Raw genomic sequence first — 22,044 nt, 5'->3', positions numbered from 1 at the left:
CATGTGACGATTTAAAAAACAGTTTTCTATAGATCTTATCCATTGAATAACATTCAATGGAAATATGGAAAACTGTGAAACTTGGATTTTATCCTGGTTTCGTATGACTGATCAATTTTTTCAGTAGCAGAATACTACTTGAAACTTTAATGCGGTTGGCTGTCTTTTAAAGTCTGGAACATTGAAATCTGAACATCTCCTAAATGCATTTACTTACTTTCAGGCGATTCCGCAGACAAGATGTTCGGCATGGAAATGCAGCTCAGCAGTGCTTTGGACAGCAGTTTGTCGGTAATCCATAGAAAATCGATTGCCATGGGTTTCTTAGAGTGTGCATTGAAGATAAACTGCCAGCTTCTTAAAAAGGGTCCTTGTTTTCTTTGTGATTGATACACACTAGAACAATGTTCCTGAAAGTATTCTGGTTTTCCATGTAGTTAAGATTTTGTGCATTTGATATATAATCTTTCCTAATTAGGAAAACGTTTTATCTACCCACCAAGCTTTATTGTTAGAATTCAAGAAGGGGACTCCTAGAACAAAAATGCTGCATACTTTAGGTGGCAGATGCCACAGTGATTTGCAGGATTTATTTCACCAGTTCAACCCTGGGAATATCTTCACTGTGTCTTTATAACTTACAGTAATTTTATCAAGAGTGATCTAACTTGAATCAAGTCACCTGCTAAGCTTTGGAGACAATAAAGTGAAAAACTTCGACTCTTTCACTGGGTTTCTGATGAAAGGTGGTAGGTGGTCCAATGTGTAAAGGAAGAGACAAAATTTTAGCTGTAGACAAATGTAAAGAAGTCAGACAAGACAGAAAAACACCATCCTGACTCTTTACACCATGATGGTAGTTGGTGAACAGGCTGCGCTCACCAGGAAGCAACAGGAGGAAGGGGCACCATGATTGGGAGACCAGAGGTATTTATACACAGGTCCAGAGATTGTGGTCCGGGATCAATTTGCTAGACCCCAGGCTGATTCAGGATTTGATGCAAGATGTAAGCCTCTGAGAATATTAGCTAGAGAAAGGTGGCATTATAATTTTAGGGAAATTTAGGGGTCAGTTTTGAATGCAAGGACTACTCAGACATAGAAAAAAAAATCCTGGGATCTAGTACTGAATTTGATCTTGGTTGAAACAACAAAGAATAAATCCACTTGCTTTTATTCCAAACTGCAGTTAGGTATACTTGCCTCTATGCCCATTTGAGTTCAAGTTCAGTGAGAGCCTTTCTGGGCCAAAATACAGATTATAATCAAGAAGCTCTGGTTCACAAAGTCCTTAGTTCAGTTTCGTACTCTTTTCTTCCTTCAGGAGCCCCATATCTGGATAAGTGCAGTCCATTGTCAAGATAACGCTCACACTTGTGTTTATGTAGTGCCATATCTCCTCAATTTCTGCTTTCTGCTTTTGGTTGTAACCATGAATTTTAGTTCTATGCCTTGCTTAATTGTTTTGTGCTCACCTTCTCTTGCCCACTTTATCAGTGGATGTTGCCACTGATTTTCCATGAATTTAACACTGATGCACCTTCTTACTGATCTGACTGTTACATCCTTTGGAACCAAACTTCCAGGTACTTCTTTCTGTCTCACTCCATAGCCTGCTGTGCCTTTTTAATGCCTAGATTTTGGTATGCTACTCTCCCTAAATAACTCCTGTATAGAAATTAACAATGAGTAATAAAAGTTATTCACTTTGCTATAGGGGTCTGAATAAAGAATCTTTAAAAAATATTGTTTACCAGTAAAATCAAAGTCTCAAGGCTGATGTTAACATTTATGTTATAGGGGATGTTTTGGATAAGACTGAGGAGCGATTGGCCTATGGCATAGAGAACAACAGTACTTTGCTGGAATGTACCCCGCGATCTTTACAAGCAAAAGTTATCTGGTTTGTGCAGAAAGGACACGACACAAGAAAAGAGGAGGTAATTCATAGCTGCACATTCACACCGTGGTGTCTTGCATACAGTGTGCCATCAGTAAATAGATGATGATTTATTTGGGTACTTAAAAATTAAACAATCTCTTGTGCTATACCTGTCATTTTAAAAGTGGGGTTTTTTTGTATTATGTGTGATTTATATACATATAAATATATATGTGTGTAGGTATATGTGTATATGTATATATAAAGGTTTTAAAATACACATGTAGATTTTTATATACATCTATATTTATAGAGATATATAAATAAATTATGTATGTATGTATGTATAAATAAAATTTGGAACCTAGAATTAGATTTTAACTTAGGAGCTTTTTTTGGCTTCATGATTTTAGTGTCATATTGTAAAATTATAGTCTCAAATTGTATCACCCAAGGAAGGCAATGTTTTAGAAAAATAGCGAAATTAAATACCATTATCACACATATCTTAGACACATGGATAATAGAATTGAAACAACAGTAGCAGCGACATTAAACCAGTTGTTGATAAAGCTATTAAGTCATATGTGAGACGTCAAATCAGGGGTTCCACTGTTGTCCAAAAAAAAGGCATCAGCTCTTTTATCCTTCTAAGCAGGTTTAGCGGTGGAGATTATATTTCTATAATTATCTAACTAATGAGAGAGGAACGAGTTGGGCTGCTTTTATAGATGGAAGACTAGGCAGCATTTAAAGCACACATACAGAATAGTCTGGTGGCATACACTGTATAGATGCACACGGGTCTAGGGAGCTGGTTTTATGTAGGGAGGGGTCAAGGGTGTGAAGCAGATAAAGCTTAGGGAAGGCAGATAAAGCATTGTTGATGTGGGCTTTGAACTTAATTTTTACAAAAATGGAATTATAAAAATAGAAAATAGAAGAAAATTTGGTTATATTAAAGGGTGATAGACTTGGTGAATACTGGGGAAATGTCCTTAGTAAAGAAAGGGTTACAGGTTGAATAAGGGGAAGAAATTCTAGAGACCTGCCTTAGGACACAGAGGACAGCTAATAGGTATTCATAAGATAGTGAGTCAGGAAAGTCTGTACCTCATTTTGACTCTGGAGACGAAACCTTTGTCATCGGAAGTTTAAATGACTGATTCTACATGTAGAGCACAATGACATTTTATGCCTTTTTTTTTCCTAGCCTGTTGTGAAACTAAAACTCCAACATGTTTTTGGTCGAGAATCGTAAAGTACATTCTGGGAGATGACTAAATTTCTATATCCCAGGTTCCTGGGATAGCTATTAGAGAGGAAGATACCTCAACTTAACAAAGGCTATTAGAGATAATATAGAAAGGCAATCAGGAGAGGAAAATTCTCCTAAATTTTCATGACATCATAACAATAAATATGTGTCCAAAAAAGTTACAGTACATTGCACTGAAATAAATTATTGATTTAGTACTGAAGTATTTTCCATTGCACAAATCTGAGATAAAACTGGTTTTTAAATTCCATTGTAACTGACTTGGCAGGAGAGGACCTGGGAATATTCTATCGTTCCTCCAGTTGAATGGCTTCAGAAGACAGAGGAGTAATTCTTTCATCAGTAGTTTTCGTCACTCAGTATGTTCTGTTTCTGATTTGGAACTCACTGTAATCTGCCTCATTTGGAAACCTTTACCAAATCATTTTGACATGCTGCATCCAGTAGTGTTCAATTTTAAGTTTCTTTATCATATTAATATGATCTACTTCTTTTTCCCCAAATATTAGTCCCTATTTTCAACTACATTCAAATTTCCCTGGTATATTTACTGATACTCGAAATTTTGAGTTTACTCTATGCATGACAAGTTGTATCATAATCAGGTAGTGCTTGATTCTATAGACATAGCGGTATATATTGATTTATTTACAATCTAAAACAAAACAAAGCACACAGTTGCTGACTTCATCAAAAGCTAAATGTGCATGCTGTGTACACAAAGCAAAATGACTTTACGTGTGTATTCTTTCAGAGTTTTTTAGAGTCTGTTTAGAGTTTTTTTAGCGTTTAGACTTTGGACCAGTTTTGCATTTATTATAGTTACTATAAGACATATAAGATAATTTTATTATCAAATCTAGACCATTGCAAAGGATGTTTAAGTTCACCTAGTCCAATTCTTAACTCATGCGGGTATGCTTTTTTAGAGTATCCCTGACAATGGCTGTCAAGGCTCATCCTGGACGCTACAAGCCATGGTCAGACCATAGCCTTTCTGCAAAATTTTGATTGTCTATCCTTTTATTGAACTGCTATTTTTGAGTCTGGAATCCACTTACAGATCCACCCTCAACTCTCCTGAGCTGTCCAGAAATCATGTATTCAGGTGGATGACGTTTTTACTCCAATTAATACGTAGAAATGCTCCATAACCAAATTTCTAGAAAGCTTTTAGCAATTCAGTTATCTGGTTTCTAAACTGGATCACTGCAGTTCTCTCGAATATGCACTTTATAGTTTCTTGCTTCCTTAAATAACACATATGAAATGTAACATTTTATTAATTCCAGAAATGTTTATGGAAAGCCTAATTTATAAGTAATTTATAAGTACTTCATAAGGGAGCATTTTCCCTTGGCTTGATGACCTGGTTAATTGTGGTGTGCATTGTGGTTATGACATCCTGGGGGAGAAGCCTTCATAGAAGGGACTTGGGAGATGAGGCTTTTCTTTAATGTGCATCTGCTGTATACAGGAACTGGGGTAGGCACCTTACCTTATTATTCTCGGATCTCACAGCTGCACCTTAGACATAAGAATCCTCATCTTAGAAATGCAGAAACTAAAACTCAAAGAGGTAGAGCTCATAAAGTCAGTTACAGACCCAAGGTTTGAACTCAGGTATTCCTGACTCCCAAGCTGAGCTGCTTCACATTTATTCATCAGCCAAGTAACTAGGAATTTGCTATTTGTGTTTTATAAAATGTACCATTTTGTTCTTAAAAATGTATTTATAGATGAGATCATTGAGACACAGAATGTTTAATCACTTTCCTGGTTACTCATAGCTAGTGAGGCAGATTCAAATCCAGGTCTCTTAGTTCTTTCTACTAAAGCACACCATCTTCTGAAATCAGAATTCTAAATACAGTTTCACATGCTCTGGGACAAGCATGGGGCAAATGGAAAACTGTTCACTGCAGCAGTTCTGGAATTTGATTTCCGAAAAATGCTCCTGTTGTCAGATATATATATGTGTGTGTGTATATATATGTACATATATATGTATATATATATATCTATATTTTTTTCCACCGGAGTTTAGTGGAGCATGGTGCTTCAGCTTTGTTGGCACTCTACCTCATTTTCTTGGGTTTTAACTAAAATAACGCTTTATTCATTTATTTGAAACTTACTTAGTGAGCATCTATTATGTCCTGCTTTCATAAAACTTGTACTCTGGAGAACAGAGAAAGATAGTAATAATAATAAGATGACTAAATAAGAACATTATTTAATGTATCAGATTATGGTAAGGAGAAAAATACAAGAGAGATTACTTGCAGGGAAAGGTTGCAATATTAAACGGGTGGTCATGGAAGGCCTTACTAAGAAGTTCACCAACAAAGTGACATTTACAAATGACTTGACAGAGGTGAGGTAATAGGCCATGTAACAGTGTTGGATAATGGCTTTCTGGACAGTGAGAACAGCAGGTGCAAAGGCCCTGTTTCATCAGGAGGGCACCTGATATATTAGAAGAACATCAGAGTGGAGGGCAACGTGGCTGGAGGAGACAGAGCAATAGGGAAACTAATAAACTGAGTCAAAAAGTGAGGTAAAGGACCAGCTCATGCAGGGATTTGTAGGCCCTTATAAAGGGCTTTAGTTTTTGCTCTGAATTAAATAGAAAGCCATTGGGTAGTTTTCATGAGAGCTATGATATGATCAAAATTTGGTTTTAAAAAGATGACTTTGGTTACTGTATTAAGACTGTAGCATGTGGGTGTGGAGATAAAGGTGGAAGCAGGTAGTCATTGGGATGATAGGGACATACATCATTATGTTCTATGACACAACATTAACTGTCAATGTGCCCTTCACCTACAAAGTCAAAGGATGGGCATGTGGCCGCCTCATACACATAAGAGCAAGTGCTTCACATATATTCTTCAGTATTATTGAAAATTGTGAAGGCTGTTTAATATATTTAATATCTCAGATGGAATGCATTTTCAGCCTTCTGTTCTCCTCCCCAAGTTTCTAAAATTAGTGTTTTGAATTCAATAAATATTCATTCAGAGTCTACCTTAATAGGTGATGAACAAATCATAGCCTTAGCCCTTTCGAAGCCTATAGGCTTACAGTGAATACGGTTATGTAAACAGATAGTTATAATATATTGTGTTCATTACAACGTAGTATGAAACCATGGGAAAAGAAAATTGTCTCAACCGACAGGTCAGGTGTGGAGGTGGCACTATGGACACTTAGGAAAAGATCCAAGGCAGAGGTGTCATTTGAGCTGTGTCTTAACGGATAAATAGAAGCCAACTAGCAGAAAGAGTGGTGTAATCATATGTGCTAGAGATGACAAACAATACGGTCAGTGTAGATCTGTGGAGGATATGAGGATGCCAAAATGAGTAGATCCACCAAGGAACCATTTCACTTTATCTATAAGCCAATGAGAATGCCTTAGACAAACTGTTTAGACGCATTACTCAAGAAACTGGCTTACCAGCTTGGAGGATAAGCAAGATGTCAAGGAGACCATTTAAGAAGGTATTTCATTCGTCAAATGAAAGAGTTCTGATCAAACTAAACAGTGGTAGTAGGAAGGGAGAAGACAGGTTTTAATTTTTATGAGATAACATTGGGTTCATTTGATACTTGAGTTAAAAGAGAAATGATCAAAAGTGATTCATATGTTCCCGGTTTGGGTGTTTGTGTGGTTGATGGTGCAGTGATGTGAGTCCAAGAATACAGGGAGGAAAGGAAGAGTTTGATTTTGGCCGTATTGAATTGGGGCTCCTGTAAAGCTTGCGGACAGAGCCGTCCTTCTGGTATACGCATGCCTGGGAATATAAAGCCCAAAGGAAAGATTTGGAATGGCAAGAGATGTGTGAGAGGCATTAGCAAAGAGGCAGTAAATTCATGGAGATAATAAAAGTAAGAATAATATAGCAAGCATCTATACTTAAATATGGCTTACTGTGTGCGAGGCACTGTCCTAAGAACGTTACCTATAGTAATACTTTTAATCATTGCAACAGCCTTATGAAATAGATAGAATTATTGTCCCCACTTTATAGATAAAGAAAATGAAGCACACAGATTGAGTTACTTGCGTAATATCACATAGCTTGTGAAATCAGCCTGAATTTGAGCCAGGTATTCTGGTTTTAACCCTAGGCCCTTCGTTACACTGCAGTGGTGCCTGTAACTGCCATAGCCTGCCTTGGAGGCTTGGAGTAAATAAGAAGCATTGTGAACTAAAGCTAGAAGCAAGGGGAAAACTCACATATAGGGAAAAAATAGGAGAAGAAAAAACTCCAAAAGATGAGTAAAATCGTTAGAGAAACAAGTCGTAATTATAGTTAACATTCATTTAGTGCTTACTGTGTGCCCTGTACTGTTCTAAGTGCTTCATGTGTAGTAACTTTATTTTAAAACTTACAACATTTCTCTGCGGTAGTTAGTATTATTATGTGCATTACAGAGATAAAATTAAGTAACTGATGCAAAGTACACAAATGGTAAGTACCACTAGAGTACTATAGCTTGAGGAAGTAGAGATGGTGCAGTTGGGGATGTGGTATAGTAGAACTCAGAGAAAAGGAATTGGATAAGGACAAAGTAACAAACAGCACCCATTGAAAAATTCAGAAAATAAGTGCTCAGGCTCTAGTGAGAATGTTCAGTAGAATGGTTAAGCCAGGAGCCATCTAGCAACGGATGAAGTGATGCTGATGCACGGGGCTGTGTGGGATTCGAAACAGTTCGTATAGTGTTCTCGACCTGAAGGTTTAGGTGAGAAGTTCGAGAGAGGTCAACAATGGGAGACAAGAGTTGAAAGAACTTCTGCTTTGCTTTTTTGGCTTAAGAAAAACAGTGACTTGGTCATGTTTAGAGGTTGATGGGAAGTAGCCATAAAGAAGAAACTGTGCAGTTAATTGATGAAGCAAGACGAAGAGTATGGGAGAGAATATCATTACAGAAGTGACGGTCGATTCTAAGAAGGAAGAGGAAGAACCCTCATTCTCAGAACTGAGGAGGAAAGAAAAGAAAGATTTTATGTATGTGGATAAGGGTAATTTCATTTACAGAGTCCTAGTTTAGCTGTTCCATAGGCCTTCTATAATTGTTTAAATCAGGTGGCCGTATATATTTCTACATATAATTTTAATTTGGAATACAGCTCAAATCTTCCTTTTATGAAGGAGGTATAAAGTATGTTTGTGTGATTGCAAAGGACAAAACTGTTAGAAACACAACTAAATCTCCCAAAAATGATATACCCTAGTTTATGAAGTCTCAATTTCTGCAGTTTGATGTATTTGAATTTACTAGCCTCCAAAATAATTGCAAAAATTTAATCCTGAATAACATCCCAAAGGAAAGGCATCCATACTTGTTAAGGCATGTGGTTGGACAATTGAATTATTTCTCTATGTATTTCTCTTTCTCTAAAACGCACGAGCACTATATTTTAAAACGAAGTAATTGAGGGACTTCCCTGGCAGTCCAGTGGTTAAGACTGCCTTCCAATGCAGGGGGTATGGGTTCAATCACTGGGCAGGGAGCTAAGATCCCACATGCCAGGGCCAAAAAACCAAAATGTAAAATAGAAGCAATATTGTAACAAATTCAATAAAGACTTTAAAAATGGTCCACATCAAAAAAAAAATCTTTAAAAAAATTTTTTAAATGAAATAAAACTAAGTAATTGAGGAAAAATTGAAATATGCATTGATTTGCTTAGATTTAAATATTTATTAGTTCACTGTGTGTAATTTTCACTTATCATGACAAAGAAAGCCATAGTTTCTTCAAGCTACTCAGATTAGTGTAACTGCTCACGTTAAGAGGATCCTCATTTTGAATGTTTTAAGTTTGGAATATATTATTTTTAACCTGAAAATAGAATAGTCTTTGGAACCTTGACAATAATTTAAAACAGAAGTTGGCAAAGTACAACCTGTGGGCCAAATCTGGCCCTCAGCCTCGTTTATAAATAAAATTTTATTTGAAAACTGCCACGCTCATTTGTTTACCTGGTGTCTATGACTGTTTTCATGCTACAACTGCAAAGTTGAGTAGTTATAACAGAGACCATATGACATGTGAAGCCCCAAATCTTTACTTTATAGCCCTTTACAGGAAATGTATTGACCTCTGATTAAAGAGCTCAAAATGAAAACGTATACAAGTAAAGTCTTATTAAGTACCTCTGTACTTTGGACAAAATATCTTTTCATGAAAAACCAAGTCCTCATTTTGTGCTGAGCACTATAATTTCATTGGAATGAGTTTTCAACAAAACCAAACAAAATGAATATTTTCTTGGAATGTGTTCTTTTGGATTTTATTCTTTACTGACAAAACCAATGTGCATCCCAAAGACAGCGTAAACAAAGTTGGATTCTAGGAAGGAGTTCATAAATCTCCAGTGGGACAGTTTCAGAGCAATCCTAAAATACATAAAATATTCTTCATGCCCATGCCAAAGTGGTGTAAGGCAAGCCAGTAAGCTGCTGGTCCATAAGACCATCATCATCATTTATCCCTTGGTAAGCATGGAAGATTTATTTCCCCCTTGATCTTTGTTGATCCTTCCATTGAACATTCTCTACTTAAGGGAAACTATTTTTGTGTGTTTGTGTGTCTTAAAAATAAAGTATCAATTTTATGCACTGTATAGACTGCTTAAATAATGCTCAAATGTGCATGTTTATTATAGAAAATTCAAGAGAGGATATAAGTTGACAGTAAAACTCCAAAACTTGAATTTGACTTTACTCTCTCAATTCTTTTTTAACTCTATACCAGAAATTTGTCACTTCTTAACTTCATCTTCAGACCACCTACTGAGTAGGATAAATTCATCAAAGTTATTTAAATATTGTTGAGAAATCTAAGAGGCATAGTTAACTTATCAGTCAGCAGTTCCTTCCAGATAACTTAGAGTTCATTGCATCTATGCTAAATTTGTACAGTCTCCATGAAAGCATAATTTTATTGATGATTCAATGCATTATGGAGACAGCTTCTCTTGTAAAAACAAAAGAAAGAAAAGTGGAGTACACAAAGTACTCTTTTAATGTTGCAGTTGCATTATGTAATCAAAATTCGGAAACTTTTGAAGCAAAATCTTATCTTCATTGTACCATCTTGTTTGCTAGATGGCTCATATTTTCTTGAACTTCACCAGTGCTAGCTAATCCATGACAGGGATCAGTGACAGCCCTAAGTTTACAATTCTGTCTTTATTTACATGTTTTGAAAGCATCAGATTTGTTTCACGTGAATATTATTTCTTTGTTTTTCTTGTTATCATAACATTAAAGTATGTGAACTCTTTGCCTCGTTTGAAACATCTGTTCAGTAGTTTTGATGTTTCTACTTCAGTCTATTAAAAAATGTTCTCATCTTTTCTAAACTAACAACTATTTACAGGTAAATATTCAAAACTTACATTTTTGAACCTTGACAAGCATGTTTTTATAATGTCATATGCCCCGTATTTTAGTTCTGGAGTAATTAGCAATATAGCTTATTAATTTCATTTTTTCCATTGCAATGGCGAAGACAGTTTCTTTTGTATGAAGAGAAAATATAAAGCAGCTATGTGATCATAAGAATGGATCTAGAGTTTCAGGTAGAACTCTCTTCTGTTAATTTTCCAAGAGAATGCTGAACATCTTTGCAAATTAAACATATATCTTTCTAGATCTATGGAATCAGATCCCGATCTGTTTTATCCCATTGAGACCAGTCTGACTCTGGACATCTGATTAAACGAAGTAACATGGTAATGCAGAAAGTAACTTTAAAAGTATATTTTAGGGCTTCCCTGGTGGCGCGGTGGCTGGGAATCTGCCTGCCAATGCAGTGGACACGGGTTCGAGCCCTGGTCTGGGAAGATCCCGCATGCCACAGAGCGGCTGGGCCCGTGAGCCACAAATACTGAGCCTGCGCGTCTGGAGCCTGTGCTCCACAACAGGAGAGGCCGCGATAGTGGGAGGGCCGCGCACCGTGATGAAGAGTGGCCCCCGCTTGCCACAACTAGAGAAAGCCCTCGTACAGAAACGAAGACCCAACACAGCCATAAATAAATAAATAAAAATTAAAAAAAAAAAAGTATATTTTAGAGACACTTGGATCTCAGAATTTATCATACTTTCCTCTTTCCTTTGGTCACTAGGAAATTTAGTTTTGAATTTATACTCCAGTTAGAGTAGCTGTTCAGTGCCTTATGGTATGCAGTTTTGTGTTCAAACATTATCTTTACTTTCATCCTCTGTCCTCTTATTCCCTTCATCCTGATCATCCTGATATTCTTTTTTTTTTTTTTTAATTTTATTTATTTGGCTGCATCAGGTCCTAGTCGCGGCATGCGGGATCCTTCGCTGTGGCGCATGGGCTCTTTGTTGCGGTGCGCGAACTTCTCTAGTTGCAGCATGTGGGCTTCTTTCTAGTTGTGGCTTGCAGGCTCCAGAGCACGTGGGCTCAGTAGTTGCGGCACGCAGGCTCTCTAATTGTGGCATGCAGGCTCTAGAGCACACGGGCTCAGTAGTTGCAGCGCGTGGGCTTGGTTGCCCCACAGCATGTGGGATCTTAGTTCCCCGACCAGGGATAGAACCCACATCCCCTGCATTGGAAGGTGGATTCTTAACCACTGGACCACCAGGGAAGTCCCCTGATATTCTTATCTATAGAAATTTTCAGTAAAACATTACTTTTAAACTGCTGTTTGCTTATGTTCAAACACTATTTCTAAAAGTATATAATTATAGTATACTAGAGCATGAACAGATCTTACAGACAATTTAGTTTATTGTTTGCCAAACCAGGATGATCATTACAAACATTTGGATTTTTTGTTGGTTTGTTTGTTTTGCTCTTTGGTTCTTATTTTTGACTTCAGTTGCATAATTTAATCATACTGCTTAGTTTATGGCACATTGTCATGATCAGTCCACACAAATGTCCTGTGTTGTTTGACTTTATTTTTCCTAGGCCACCTTTCTCCATTTTCATCCTTGCTTCCCCATGTACATCCACTGTAATGATTGGGATAAGTCCAGTACTACATCTGTATATTGAACAAGTATGTAACGTTTTTAGTGTACATGAGCCGTGAAAATAAATGTATTGTGTTATAACTCTTATTCTGCTTCTACTTTTTAAAACTCAGCACTATGTTTGTATGGTTTATCACTGTTGCTGTTGTGTGTCTGTGTTTCATTGTTTCTGAAGGCTGCTCATCCCATTGCGTGTATTCATTGCTCCTAATTGATCCATTTCCCTATGAGTGGACCAAGAGTGTTGTTAATTCTCACTACCATATCTTTAATGATCATCTCTGCAGGTAACCGCTTATAGATCTGAGTGCAAATTTCTAAATTATTATCTGTCAACATCTTTCATTTCTATAACTATTGCCAGCTTGCTTTGCAGAATTTCTGCACCATCTGCACTCTCAAAGCAGTTCATGTGGGTTCCCATTTCCGTATATCCTCACCTATATTTGGTATTTTCTGTTTTTTGCCTTTCTTCTGGGTATAATGTAGTATTTCGTTTAAATTTGCATCCCTAAAATTACTAGTAAGGTTGAACATTAACTTTGCATACTTATTAAACATTTGGGTTTCTCCTCTGAATTGCCTATTTATATGCTTTTTCCATTCCATTTTTTATTTCTCTTTTTTGACTTTCAAGAATTCTTTGTATCTTCTGTGTACATTAATCCATTCTTGAATATAAATATTCCAAACTTCTTTGATATAGTTGATATTTTGAATACAGTTTTCACAGTATAGAGTTCTTATTTATGATAACTTTCTTCTCAGCATCTTCTTGTGTTAGATTTAAGTTTTCTCCAGTTGGATCTTTAATCTGAAGTAAATACAACTTTACTTGTTCTCTGTGTAGTGTGGTAGGTTTCCCCAAATGAGCTATTAAGTAATTCATCCTGTCTCTCTTGGGGAATCATCTCTGTCATATAGCAAGTTCACATTGGAAAGTGTTTTTAATAAAAGGAAAATTTTATTTTTATACTGTAATATATGATACATTTTCTGTAAGTCAAACAATTTTTTTTTTTATTGAAAGCAGGCCAGATAAACAAATATATAAAATTGTTGGTCTTTATTTCTTTATTAAAACTGATTTCATTGTTAAATATATTCTGAACTAAACCAATTCAAGGCCTATGTCTGTCCATTTCCTATAAAAAGTGTGGAACCATATGCATATGGTTGATACACATGGAAATCACTGCTTCTTCCTGACTAGCTACCAGATGTGCAGGGTTCTTTGTTCAATTACTTTTTTTATTTGACATTATGAAACATACTGAATCAATCTCTATAGCTAAGAATATTAAAACCATTTTCAGTAAGAAATTTTGTGTTTTTATAGATTGCCTATAAGAATATTTGATAAAATGATGTATTATGTACCATCTTCTTGACCAAGGAAATCTGGTCTGCAGACAGAACAGCTGGATGAAAACAATGCTGTAATAAAGATTTGATGTTGAAGGTATCCATGTTAACAAAAGTAGAAAGATTAAATCGTGGAAAGACTTCAAATACAAATTTCTAAGTCATTTTTTATTTTTAGGCATTCATAGGCCATGGAAGATATATTTAACTTTCAAAGCAGTTTAAATAACCTTCATAGTGTACAGCTGTCCAGACTCAAGAGTTAAAACATCTTTTCCTGAATCTATGATTCACTGTAACCAGGAGGGGAGACCAAAATTCCAAGACAGGCACTATCTATAACATGCAAATAAATGATGTAAGATAATTCCCATTGTAATTGTCGTGCTTCCACATTTTTGAACCAGTCTGGACTTTATCTATAACAGTGCAGTTTCTCAAACTTGGGTTTCTGATTATGAAAGAAACACCTGCTTTTTATACCAGACTTGGAAACAAAAAACAAAGTCCTTCTTATCCAGTGATGAAAGATTTGTATTTATTTCTGTTTTTGCTTTTTGTTTTATTTCAAAACACTTTCATAGACTGCTTGCTGTATGCCAGAAAGTAGGCTAGATGACTTTCGTGTTTTCTCATGTATTATTCACTCTCACAGGAGGTATAGTAGGGAGAGATCAAAGGATCATATTCATGATGATGTTTGTATGCAGATTCTTTTCAGGGGAAGACAGTGTCCTGGAACTGTTTCTTCTATGTATCTGTGGAGCACAGACGTCTTCTTTCTTTTGTTAGTAACTGCTCCTGAAATCATGCTTGTTTCCTCTCTATCCAAGTCATTATTGAACTTACCTAGAAAAAGTGAATAACTTTTGGATGTATCTTTACTAGTATACCCCATTGTTTTGCATGTTTGTGCCCTATGAACTAATTAGTATGTTCTCGTTTTTCAGTGTGTTTTGAGCACTCATTGTGGAATATTCAGAATGATTAGGAGATAGGCCTTTGCCATTATGAAACTTAGTATATGGTTCAAGAGATAAAAATTGTGTGGAAAAATAATTTGAAGAGGAATAAAAATACCAACTTATATACTACAGATGTGAATGCTATTGAGTTACAAAAAGAAACAAAAGATTTTTGTGGGCTGTAAAGAAAGTATTCATTTAAGAAGGGAAAATTTAAGGCTAGAAGGAATTTTTTTAAGTAATGTATGGGTGGAGTTCCCAACAACAGAAAGGAGTTCAACTAATGGAAAGAAAGGCTAAGACCAGAATAAGACCTGGAAGTGTGAAATAAGGGGAGAGTTCAGGGGCCAAGAGCAGCGGCAGTTGTGAGGAGGAAGGTTTGATTCTAGTATTGTATAGGTTCCCCCCACCACCTGCCGTTAAAAGTAAAACATTTTCTTGGGCTGTCATCATAACTTAGAATGTTTATTAAATATTCACAAGACTGAAACAAATGCATTCTTTATGCTCATAGCTTTTATTTCAAATATAGAATGAAAATAAATTTACAAATAAAATAGAAATAAGTATATGCATCATTTAAATGTTTATTTAATGTGATGGCTTTTTTTCGCTGAAATAAGGTATCTCCATGAACATATTTTGGAATACAGACTACCACATATGAGTGTGTATGTGTGTGTATAAAACATCTATCCACAACACCTTGTGCCATATGATGATGCAATCCCCCCACACGTTGTTCAAGCGACTTCAAAACTTTTTATGTACATTAGTACGTAGGGATGTTGTTTGGTTTTCATATGGCTGGAATGTATCATTAACATATTAAATTTACCTTTGTTCTCAGCAGCTGGAAACGATTCAAGCTTTAAAAATGGTTCAGAATAAACACAAACACTCACAATGAGGTTGATCTTCCACATGATCCCAAATAGAGTTTATTAATTTATATTGATTATCATGAAAATAAACACATTAAGAAATCCTTCTAGAAAATTCATTCTTCTCCAGAAGTGTACCTCTTCCACCAACCCTAGTGAGAAACACCACATTAAGCTACTTTGGGATAGACAATCAGAAAGGCAGAATCTGGTTCATTGAGCAATTCTCACCTGCTCAGAGGAGCAGGAATAGAGTCTGAATAGAGGAGGAATAGAGTCTGAATAAGTTCTCAATCAGGAGCATGACAAAAGGGAGTGGACTTTGAAGAGTAAAATGGTACCCATATGTTGACATAAAGGGGAAAGATACCAGGTAAAAGAAAACTTATTACAGGACTGTTGTTACGTATTTGCAGGTAATGTTGCAGGCTCGGGTGTACAAAGGTTAACAGGTGAAATGATGGTATTAAGGGAAGGAGGATACTTTGACATTGGGTGTGAAGGAGGCCTGAAGAAATGACATTTAGTGCAGCCTTTCGGGATGAGAAGGAGCCAGCCGTATGGGAGTCCCTCTAGGTCCTGAAACAGAATCAAGTTGGGCATGAAAGCAGGAAAAGAAAGAAGAAGGATTTGGGGGAGACTGCCATGAGATAAGGTCAAAGAAACAGTCATGAAATATGTAGCAAAAAATAGTGAAATGGAATGGATGGATTTTTTTTTTTTTTTGGTAAGGAGAGAGAGTATAGGTATCCCAGCTCTCTCAACACAGGTCCTTGTAGGTACATTGATCATTATGATCTGGGAAACATAAGAACCCCTGAACTAATAATGTGAGAAATGGCATTTGTTCTGGCATCACAAAAGAAATTAAATTTGACAAATCTTCATTTCACTCAAACTTTGAGTGCTATGCTGAACTGGAGAAAGCTCTCTCAGTTTGCTCTTAACAATACTGATGTAAATTGACCTCAAAGTCATTGATATGAAGTGATCTCAATATAAATAAGTTCAGGACACACACACACACACACACCTGATGTAATTACTTACCTCTTTCTCATATATATTTATATTTATATATAGTATAACTATAAATATATAAAAGAAATATATGTATTAAAATATGAATGCATAAATAAAATATTAACATAATTTATATACATTTATATAATATATAGTTAATATACTCATATAATAGGTATATAATATATATAATTATATATATGAATTTTAGGATTTCATCGTATGATAACAAAAATGAAAAAATTCTAGATAGTGGAAAGGGTTACAGGTTGGCGTTCTTTTGTCCTGGATAATACTTCAGTGCCACTGATTTTCTTGTTCTTGCAGGTGAAGACAGATGACAGAATGGTTAAGATGGACCTCGGTTTACTCTTCCTAAGGGTACGCAAAGTGGATGCTGGGACCTATTTTTGCCAGACAGTAGAACATAGTTTTGTCCATACAATCCGTAAAATCACCCTGGAGGTTGTGGAAGAGGAGAGAGTGGAGGAAATGTTTAACAAAGACTACGAAGAGGACGGGCCTCACAAGATGCCTTGTCCTGCTCAGAGCAGCACCCCACATGGAACAAAACCCTGGTACAAGGAATTCTTGCAGCTGATTGGTTATAGCAACTTCCAGAGAGTAGAAGAATACTGTGAAAAGGTATGGTGCACGGATAAAAAGAGAAGAAAGCTTAAAATGTCCCCTTCCAAGTGGAAGTATGCCAACCCACAGGAAAGGAAGCTCCGTCCCAAAGCCGAGCACTATCGCCTGCCTAGGCATGTGCTGGACTCCTGATGGGGCGAAACCATCTACTGGCTTCTGAAGAATTTATATTTAGAAACTAAAAAAAAAAAAAAAAGAGAAAAAGAAACCATCCACCTTCTTTGCATTACTTAAAAGAGATTTCTGTAATACAGAAAGGGACTATAAAGGTGTTATGATAAATTATTCTATATACTCATTTGACTGGTTGAACCTTACATAAAATTAACTAATTTTTTAAAAACAATGTATTGCTCGATGATTTCACATTATATTTATCAAAAGGTGACCATAGCTGTAACTTTGAGTACTTGGCTGCTTTTCCATGGCAATTATTATTTTACCCTGGGAAGACTTAAGATTATTGCAATATTGCTGAAAAATTAGAGATTTTCATAATCATGGCAAAAATAAATGTTTTATTCCTTCTGAATTTTGCCTTTCCACCACGATGTAAAATATTTAGAATATCAGATACTTTAACATTCTCATGTGAACCATCTGTAGTCTTTAAGAATTATTGTGTTAGTGTTGTCTAAGCCATGAGCTTTATGAAGCAGGTATGTCATAATTATCGTAAACCATGAAGGAAAAATTGTGGTCACCTTGAGGCTTGTGCTTTTCATAAAACATTCATTAAACCATATTCACAATAGTTCTGTTTCAGGATGAAAACACATTCTTTCAATTTCACTCCAGTGCAGAAAGAAGAAAGTTAAGGTAACTTCTCAGAAAAACAGCAAAATGTGTCAGAACAGCTGCAGTGACAGACTCTAACTGAAAACATTTTTGCTGCCCTCTTGTGGTAGAAAAGGTATATTCTCATATCTTTTTTTTAATTCTATGGTTTGTCCAGTAAAGATCTGAAACCAGTTTCTCAGTAACTATATCTAGCTCATTTTCAGGAAAAAAAAACTAACTGAAGTAAAAATGTGTTAATGCTTATATCATGTTTTAAAGTGGAGATAATATGTTTATTATTACCTCACAAGCCCAAAATGAAGATACTACAGCACTGAAGCTCTATTAAAACTTAAATTTTATGCCTTCTAAATAATCTTCCATGAAATCTAAAAGATATTCCAGAAACATGTTTTATTATTTTAAAAAAAGTAAAGCATTCTGTTCTCAGATATCAAAATTTCCTTTCAGTTTTATATTAACAAATAGGAAAATTGTTTCATGAGGTTCAGTTAATTACTGAGATGTTTAGAGCACCTTAACTTTTTTCGTATAAATCTTATCAGAAGTTTTTATTTTTGAGAATGCTTATTTCCTGAAGTTTTTTCTTCTGTTTTATTTAGCCATTAACTTTCTAAAATATGAAATTTTGAGAGTTTTCATTTAACTAAAGACTAAAAGCAAGTGAATTACACGTGAAAACAATTATGAATATTTAAATGTTAATTTTGAATAACGTTAATTTCAGTTTTCAAAATTAGCTTATAGGCTATACAATTATGAAAGTTAAAGTGTTGATAACTTGTGATGGTTTGCAATTTCATTCAAACATTAACAAATTTAAGAAAGTTTGGAAAGTTCATTCAATAAGCTGCCAAGCTCCAAAAGTCCTAAAGGAAACAAATATATCAGAAATTAACATTCTCTGAAAAATGCAGTTGTTATTTACCTAGAAATCCACTGGAGGTCATTGCTGCCCACCAATATTAACTGAAAACTGTTATGTGTTTCAATAGAAGCCTGCCCAACATGGAGAAATAGACCCATAACCACAAATCACAGGGTCCTTAGCAAAGTTTATGTCTGAAATACTCAAAGTGAACAGATAAGCCAAAGCATAATTGAAAATATTCTTCCATTAACACAACAGAAGGGAAAGTAGGATTTTCTCCTGTATTCAAAATTTTTAAAAAATAAGGCAGTTGCGGTATAAGTAGTTATCACTTTAAATAACACACACAAGCAGTTAATAATAATGATGGCAGTGACGTCAATTGTGAACTAAAATATTTGGTAACTGAAGAGAGAAGACTAAGGAAAATAACTTTTCTATGACGTAAGTCTTAAGAATAAATGGTCCTACAAGCTGTTCAACTAAAATGAGATGACTATTTTAACAAGAAAAAGAAAGAACCTTTTTAAAATGCTAACTTGAAAGAAGCCTGATAAGAAAATTTTGAGGACACAAGTTCACAGTTTAGGGAGAGCACTGAATTTCATACACACTTATTTTTCTGTTTTCTCAGTTTCTGTCTCTCTCTCTGTCTCTCTCCTGCCTGCTCCTCCCTCCTCTTTTCTCCCCCCATATGTGAGTGCAGGTACACAATCACACACACACACATCATGACATACTTTAAGATAAATCTCCGTTGCCTTCTCAAAAGACAAACCAACAACCTATGTTATCCTCTCCTTCTTGAAAATCTGAAACATACCACAGAAACATATTCGCAATCTTTTGTTCTGTCTGGCATTAGAAATCAAATTTAGAATCTCCTTTGAGACATGCCCAAGCTGGGAAAATCACAAGTGAATTGATCCTTTTTATCCCCTTTTTCTTGAACTCGGGAAGGGCACATACTTAGTCACCTGCCTTGACTCCAGCACATTTTCGCCAGACCCCGTGCCCTCTGGGAACACACAGCTGAGAAAGAATCATAACCCATAACTACCCATCCTAGATTCAAAGGGACACCTCCATGGGGGGTCAGTCTCCTGCTTCTTCAGCTGTCTTCTCTGTTATTCTCTGGGAAGGGAGAGGACCTGTGAATAGAATGAGTTTGGCATAGGACAATGTGCACCTCTGTTTTCAGTCTTGTGTCACCCATTGAGCTAGATAGAGATGGAGATTTGTTAGCTAGAAGGATTACAACTTGAATGGATCTTACTTTATGATTTGTGAGGTCTCTTCCACATCTAGCCTTCTACATTGCTAATGTTTTCTTTTGTGGTTATTACTGAATATTTCAGTGCAAAGCTATCAACTTGGAGAAACAGGAATTAAAAATAGTAATAAACACTAATAAGAGCTCTAGCAAAAAGGGAACAGAAAGTCTTTGCCTGCTTATTAGTAAGTGGCAATTCCATATATATTTTAGAGTTTTTTCCTTCCTAAAGTTAGTTAAATACTTAGGATGTTTTTAATCAAGTGTTTAATATTTGCTCTAGGGTGTAGGGTTTTGTAAATCTTCATAGTTATTATGAACATTTGTAAAATTTGTAAATTACAGTAAATCGTTTTGAGTGTTAGTGGTAAGCATGAAACGAACACAGCAGCTGTTGTCCTTGAAATGAATTGTCTTCAGCCTGACTGATATATTAAAAATATCACTTAGCATTGTATAGGTATTTGAGATCCCAGGAGAAAGTGCCACAGTCATGATACCAGTAAGGAGTTGCTGTTATTTTTCTTAGAGCAAAGTATCACGTTGAGGTACTTCTTCAAAAGCAGTGCTCATTTTTCAGGCCAACAACTGTTGCATTTGAATCAGATATAAATAATAGATTTTCCAGAAACACTTTCGATTGTAGTATGTTAGGTAAGCTGGTACGTTTATTTTCTTTTTCTTGGGAAGATAGCATTATCTTTTTGGCTTTCATTATAAACTCAGTGTATTCTGTTTGTGTCTAAATGGCTTAGTTACAAGCTGGAGGACTGTATTAGGGTATTTTTGTCTGTATGGCTTCCTTTTATTTGCTTGCCTGTGTCCATCACAGCATGTGCCATATTGTTTCTTCTCACTGATGATAAGCCATGAGACTTATTACCATCTGGTGGCAAGCTACAAAGACCATTGACAACGGGTCTCTTTGACTATTGCATGAATCTGCCACTGTACACTGCAGAATTTGTACCATTATGTATAATTTCTATTTAGTTCAACTTAGAGGATAAAGAAATAAATATTTGTAAACCCTTGAGTGCTGTCCGAGGAGTGTTTTCTCACTTTTTGGCAGTTGAACCCAAGTTTCATAATATGTCAAGCTGAACGTAAACATACAATGTTAGACAAACACTAATTTTTAAGAAGTTAGAAAAGAATTCAGTTCTCTTTCATTTCAAATGTATAAGTCAACTTTCTTAAGAAGGAGAGTTCATTCATCTCAATACCTTGGAGCAGTTGGATTTGTTTATGTCACATCATGTTTCTAGGACCAGCATCCAGAAATCCCTTTCAAAGCTGCATCATCCAGGTAAGAGATATGGAAAATGAATGCCTTTAAAATGGTAACTAATAGGATGTTTACAATTTTTACAAGCCTCGACTGGTATCTAAATTGCTGTTTTCTCTGCTATTTTTTATAAGAACTTGGGGAGGTCATTTAAATGAGATTTAGTGTTAAATGACTCCTTCTTTGGGGAGTTTTGTTTTCAAGGCCAATTTTATTGTATCGGTAAGTAATTAGTTCCGATGTTTTAAAGGAAGATTTTGGCAGCAGCCTAGGACATGTTTCTGACAGCTTTGTGATATGACAGTGCCATTACTGCTTATACATGTTTCACACTTGCATTTATTTATAATACAGGGCCTACTTTTAGTGTAGTATTTGATGAACCCGTTGAAACTGCTTTTTAGATCCATACCCAGTCATTAATCAAGGAAAAGTAGAGAAACATTTGTGGGGATTAGAAATCTCTTACCTATTATTCAAAGGGAACAAAAGTATGCACCCCTTTTTATTCAGAACTATGTGCCAGGCAGTGGATGGTTGCTTAATAATGCCATTAAGTTATGTAGATAAATAAAAATTGAATTATATTTGTTCTCAGAAGATGTTTTCATTGGAAAAATTCCAAATCTTCATTTTACTTTATGCACTGAGACACTCAACAACAGTGTAGCTTTTAAATCTTTTTTTCAAGTGTTTTGAGTGTTGTGAAAAGTACTTCTAATTATGAATCTTGGGA

At 35.6% G+C, this 22,044-nt stretch overlaps 1 protein-coding gene across 3 annotated transcripts in view; it reads left to right on the top strand.

The window, feature by feature from the left end:
• SEMA3E (semaphorin 3E) overlaps window positions 1-21,056 on the top strand; it is a 269,360-nt gene extending 248,304 nt beyond the window's left edge. The window contains exons 15-18 of one of the 3 annotated variants that reach the window (XM_082398306.1): window positions 224-291; window positions 1,801-1,940; window positions 10,837-10,917; window positions 12,126-16,470. In XM_082398306.1, the coding sequence (XP_082254432.1) occupies window positions 224-291; window positions 1,801-1,940; window positions 10,837-10,875 (247 nt within the window). In that variant the 3' untranslated portion in view covers window positions 10,876-10,917; window positions 12,126-16,470. Of the gene's footprint in view, window positions 1-223; window positions 292-1,800; window positions 1,941-10,836; window positions 10,947-12,125; window positions 16,471-16,754 lie in introns of those variants that run through there. The other 2 variants (XM_082398304.1, XM_082398305.1) reach the window with 2 other exon arrangements.
• The last annotated feature ends 988 nt before the right edge of the window (window positions 21,057-22,044 follow it).

Source organism: Balaenoptera borealis, assembly GCF_965194805.1.
Source record: "Balaenoptera borealis genome assembly, chromosome: 7".
Taxonomy (NCBI): domain Eukaryota; kingdom Metazoa; phylum Chordata; class Mammalia; order Artiodactyla; family Balaenopteridae; genus Balaenoptera; species Balaenoptera borealis.
The sequence above is the reverse complement of the archived record's forward strand: the minus strand, read 5'-3'. Positions and strand labels throughout refer to the sequence as shown.